The sequence below is a fragment of the Vanessa cardui genome, chromosome 22, assembly GCF_905220365.1.
Source record: "Vanessa cardui chromosome 22, ilVanCard2.1, whole genome shotgun sequence".
In the NCBI taxonomy this organism is placed as follows: Eukaryota; Metazoa; Arthropoda; class Insecta; order Lepidoptera; family Nymphalidae; genus Vanessa; species Vanessa cardui.
Genome location: NC_061144.1, coordinates 4,117,311 through 4,122,902, shown reverse-complemented (window position 1 = coordinate 4,122,902; position 5,592 = coordinate 4,117,311). Strand labels below are relative to the sequence as shown.

Genomic DNA, 5,592 nt, shown 5'->3' with positions numbered 1-5,592 from the left:
GCGTAGTTAGGCAACGAGTTAAAAAATCGGTCGGCGTTAACGGCCTTGACGAACAATATGATTTCGTAGTAGTTCAACAATAGCTATGTTACAAAAAAAAAATCTATTCTTGTATACTAGAGAATTGAAATCTAGATTTTGTTAACATTAAAAATATCTAGGCTGATTACAAAGTGTACCGTGTACCGTGTACCCGTGTGGTCCCGGATTAGAATAGGACCTCCCCAACTCTACCCGTGGTTGTCGTAAGAGGCGACTAAGGGTTTATATTAGGGCCCAGTGCATATCATCTGCACTTTGGGCCACCCGCACGGTGGCGGGTAAACCACCACGATAGCATTCCCAAGGAGGGTTAGTGTCAGGCAGGCGGCCGACTTTAAAAATATAAGCCGAAATATTTACATCATGGGCAATGAAAACTATAAGAATGATAGGGCTAGGGCGTACCCCACAGGCGACGCGCAGGAGCAGCACCCGGCCCCTGTGGGAAATGGACAAGGGTTGTCGCACCAAAACGGGCGGGTGCGACGTAAGAAGCGAGCTCGAAGTGTGAGAGAGGTAAAATTGAGGTATGCGAGTTGGAATGTAGGAACGATGTCTGGAAGAGGAAGGGAGCTAGCAGATGTTTTGAAAAGGCGAAGGATAAATGCAGCGTGCCTGCAAGAGACAAAGTGGAAGGGTGCAAGGGCTAGGGAAATAGGAGAAGGATATAAGTTATTCTATTGTGGAAGTGATGGCAAGAGAAATGGTGTGGGTATAGTTTTAGATAGTAGGTTGAAAGAATGTGTGGTTGATGTAAAAAGAGTGAATGATAGACTGATAGCGATTAAATTAATTGTGGACGGCGTGACACTGAATTTAATAAGTGTATACGCGCCACAGTCAGGCTGTGAGGAAAGCGTGAAAGAAAAGTTTTGGGAGGATTTTGATTGTCTGCTGATGGATTTACAGGATAGCGAGGAAGTCTATGTGGGTGGTGACTATAATGGCCATGTAGGAAAAGAGAGTGATGGATATGAGGGAGTGCATGGTGGGTTGGGATTTGGAAACCGGAACGCTGACGGCGAGGCACTTTTACAAGCTGCCTGTGCCTTCGACCTGGCTATAACAAACACGTGGTTTAAGAAAAAAGAGGAACACCTAATAACTTACAAGAGTGGCCACCACGCGACACAGATAGACTATTTCCTAGTGACCCAACACAGACTAATCCTATTGGATTTTAAATTAAGTGTCTCGCCCAAAAACAGCCGAACACGGCCCCCTCCTAAGACAAGATGGCGTATGTTAGAGAATGATGAATGTGCTATTAGATTTAGGAACCAAATAGTGGAGAAAATGATAGAAATGAGTGATATGAAAGAGACATTGGCGAATGAATGTTGGATTGAGATGGCTAGGTATATAAGGAAGGTCGCAAAAGATGTGTTTGGAGAGTCGAAAGGAAAGGGTTTAATAGATAGGGATACCTGGTGGTGGAATGACGAAGTGCAAAATGTATTGAAAGAGAAGAAAGTGGCATTTAAAGAATGGCAGGTTGTAAAAAATGTGAATGCAAGTTTAAAAGATGAAAAAAAGGAAATTTATAGGGAATTTAAGAGGAGAGCAAAGAAGGTGGTAGCAGTTGCCAGAGCGAAGGCACAGGAGAGGTTATACAACTCACTGGATAGCCCCAGAGGCCAGAAGGATCTCTACCGAATTACGAAAGAGAGAGAAAGACGATCGAGAGATATAACATATATCAAATGCATGAAAGATGAGGCTGGTAAAGTTTTATGTAAAGATGAGGAAATAAAAGAAAGATGGAAGGTCTATTTTGAAAAGCTTATGAATGAAGAAAATGACTGGAATGGTGTTCTTCGAGAGGCGCAAGTAAATAAGGGATTAGTAAGAGAAATTAGCATGGATGAGGTAACGACAGCAGTCAAAAGCATGAAAAATGGGAAGGCTTTGGGTCCAGATGATATACCAGTTGAAGTATGGAAGATATTAAAGATTGAAGGATGTATGTGGTTGACTTTATTCTTCAATAAGTTGTTGCATGAAGAAACCATCCCACAAGAATGGTGCAGTAGTTCACTAGTGCCCATCTTCAAAAATAAAGGAGATGTACAGGATTGCAACAACTATAGAGGGATTAAGCTCATATCACATACTATGAAAGTATGGGAGAAGGTAATAGAGAGAAGATTGCGAGAAGAGAGTGAAATTACCGAAAATCAGTTTGGGTTTATGCCAGGTCGAGGGACAATGGACGCTATCTTTGCACTCCGCCAATTGTGCGAGAAGTACAGACGTGCTTACAAGAACCTGCACATGGTGTTCATTGATCTCGAGAAAGCCTATGATAGGGTGCCTCGTGAAGTGTTATGGTGGGCATTGAAAGAGAAAGGTTTGCCTGGGAAGTATGTGGAGTTAATTCGTGCTATGTACAAGGGATCTTGTACCTACGTCCGATCGTCTGCCGGTAACACCGACCGGTTCAATGTGGCTGTAGGTTTGCACCAAGGGTCGGCTCTAAGTCCTTACCTCTTCCTGTTGGTTATGGACGCTCTAACGGCGGACATACAGGAGGAGGCACCCTGGTGCATGCTTTTTGCCGACGATATTGTACTGGTTGGTGAAGATGGACCTGAGATCCAGAGCAGATTGGAGGATTGCCAACGGAAACTGGAGAATGTTGGCCTGAAAATCAGTAGAACGAAGACTGAATACATGTTCTGCGATTTCGGCGGTCTCTCCGGTCCTGAAGCCATAGCGCTTGATGGCGCAACTCTTCCAGTCTGCTCCGACTTCCGGTATCTCGGTTCACTCATTCAAGGCGATGGCGAAATAGATCGAACGGTGAAGCACAGGATTAACACAGGATGGATGAAATGGCGGCAGGTTACGGGAACAATTTGTGACCCCCGTATTCCCCTTAAACTTAAGGGGAAGATCTATAAGACCATGATCAGACCTGCTGTCCTGTATGGATCGGAGTGTTGGGCTACAAAAGGGATGACTGAAAGACAATTGCATGTTGCGGAGATGAGAATGCTGAGAGGAATGTGTGGTGTTACGCGAATGGATAGAGTAAGGAATGAGTATATAAGAGGAAGTTTGAAAGTGACACCGATAGCCGAGAAGTTATGTGGAAGGCGGCTATTATGGTATGGGCATGTAATGCGGAGGAATGAGGAACACATTGTGAGGAAGGCCTTGAGCATGGATGTGGATGGATATAGAGGTAGAGGACGACCAAGGAAACGTTGGATGGATTGTGTGAAAGACGATATGGCTAGAAAGAATGTTACTTGTGAGATGACGTCTGACAGAGAAGTATGGAAGGAGAAGACATGCTGTGCCGACCCCAAATAAAATTGGGATAAGGGCAGGAGAATGATGTTAATAATATTACCTATATTGTAATACTAGTTGTTCCCCGCGTTTATGCTTGCGTTTTTGGGATTGGCCGTAAAAGAGCAACATTTTTTTTATGTGATAGGTGGCAAACAAGTAGAGGGCTCATGTGATGGAATACCTTAGTAATGTAAATTGCTGGCTTTTAAGGAAGGAGTACGCTGTTTTCTTGAAGGTTTCCGAGTCGTTCGGAAAAAAACGTCGGCGTAAACTGGTTCCAAGGGGTGGTCGCGCGAGGCAGAAAATTATTTAAAAATTGTGTGTTGTTTTAGATTTATCACTAATAGACAGACCGAGTTACTTTCGCATTTATAATATTAGTGCAGATTTTACATAAAGACAGACCGAGTTACTTTCGCATTTATAATATTGGTACATATTTTAAATACGTAACTTATGTTCTTATTGGTTAGAATTCACACAAATAGATCTAGTCAAAACAATTCGTACAATTTTTGAACAACGTTTTTATCATTAAAAAAAATGTGTATCGATATTATTTGGATCGTATGTCTTTTGCAGTTAATGGGTCATTGACCCGATACTGACTTTTTTATTTTACATACTATATATTCGAAATATTTAATTGTCATTACGCTAGTAATAGTGGGCTCGAGTGGAATCGTAGTATGAGACTCCCCTATCCACGATGTCCCTAGTGTCTGTGATCACACTGGCTCACTCACTATTTGACCCGTTCGCTGAAATCTTCAAATAGTTTCATACGCTTTCTATATAATTCCTGTAACTATTGTTCAAAAGCTATTTAGATATTTCCAATAGTCCAATGTATATTCTTGGCCAGGGTTCTCAATTGCATATAAAATTGACGCAAAATAAGATACTAAGCTAGTTCGACGAAAACTATGCTGTGTCTCTTTGGAATTGGAATGCCCTTACTATGTGCGTGGATTTTATATCAAATAATAAATTACTCGTGGGACAAATAATAAGTTTATGATTATTTAATTTATTTAAAGCATATTTCACATAGTTCAGTAGAATAGATATTGAGACTAGTTTTCCTACTTTTGAATTGAACGTGCATCTTAACCGATGATTGCTGTTTCATACTCTTTTCAATAATAATTCATCTCGTGCTCGGCGCTGAAGGAAAACATCTTGAGGAAACCTGCATGTGTCTGATTTCATCTGCAATTCTGCCGCATGTGTACCAACATACAATGGAACAGCGTGGTGGAATATGTCCCAAACCTTCTCCTCGGAAAGGATAGAAGGCCTAGCCCAGCAGTGGAAAATTTACAGGCTATTCTTGTTGTTTTTGTCACATCCGCAAAACCAGATGACTGGTTTGCTCACGAGATCTACACATCAGTATGATAATACCTCCTTCGCTGTTTGCCAGACTCGATGGAGAATGCCCATCTTAATAGAAATCAGTCTGGATGAAATAATCATTGTCATATATAATTTGCCTATAATTAGAATGTCTTGCTCGCCCTTGAAAGCTATACACAGCAATCAGTTAAGTATTTGGAGTGTTTTCATGGTAATAATTTGATAAATAATTAACGTTTCACGATTACAAAATATTTCTCCATCTTAAACAAATAGTAAGGGCAAATTGTAGGTGTAGTCACTGGAATGTCGTGAAACCGTTTTGTCAACGCTATTCCGCAAACGTTATTCAGAAACTTAGTAGAACAGATATTGAAACTAGTTTTCCAACTTTTGAATTTCAGCTCACGTTACGAAATCTTAGCATAGTACATTGAACAGGAATAAGATTTACAATTTTACTTCCGTATTCCTAAATATTTAAATTTTGAATCTATTGTGTATAAAACGAACGCACACGCTCAAATAAATTTCTATACCTTACTAGTATTTCTTTAATTTGAAAATATGTAAATCTATCTCTTTCTAACATTAATGCTTCTAAACTTAGAAAATATTTTTTGTTTCGTTTTTGTGAAAAAAATGTATAAAAAATAATTATTACATAAAATGATGACATACAACAATTCAATCATTTCGTACTGTTTTCCTTCGATTACGTTCGCTTGTGAAAGGAATGCGGGGAGTGTTACTTACCTTATATCCTTTCTGTACATTTACTCCATCGAGGAAAACTATTCAACAGCTTAGGATCATTATAATATACAAATACAAGTACACTTTTTATTAACTTGCCCTGGCATATCTGATATAGATGGAAAGGATTCAGGC

At 40.2% G+C, this 5,592-nt stretch overlaps 1 protein-coding gene across 1 annotated transcript; it reads left to right on the top strand.

The window, feature by feature from the left end:
- The first annotated feature begins 433 nt into the window (after positions 1-433).
- On the top strand, positions 434-3,528 carry LOC124539180. The gene is made up of 2 exons (XM_047116479.1): positions 434-2,392; positions 3,488-3,528. Exons 1-2 carry the CDS (start codon positions 595-597, stop codon positions 3,526-3,528), a joined length of 1,839 nt encoding a protein of 612 aa, XP_046972435.1. The 5' UTR covers positions 434-594.
- The last annotated feature ends 2,064 nt before the right edge of the window (positions 3,529-5,592 follow it).

What these genes read in the sequence shown, in the direction of transcription:
- LOC124539180 (XM_047116479.1), top strand. Translation starts at nt 595, where the DNA reads ATGTCTGGAAGAGGAAGGGAGCTAGCAGATGTTTTGAAAAGGCGAAGG. An exon ending in GTGGGCATTGAAAGAGAAAG is followed by an intron (nt 2,393 to 3,487) that starts GTTTGCCTGGGA and finishes TTTATGTGATAG; the next exon opens with GTGGCAAACAAGTAGAGGGC.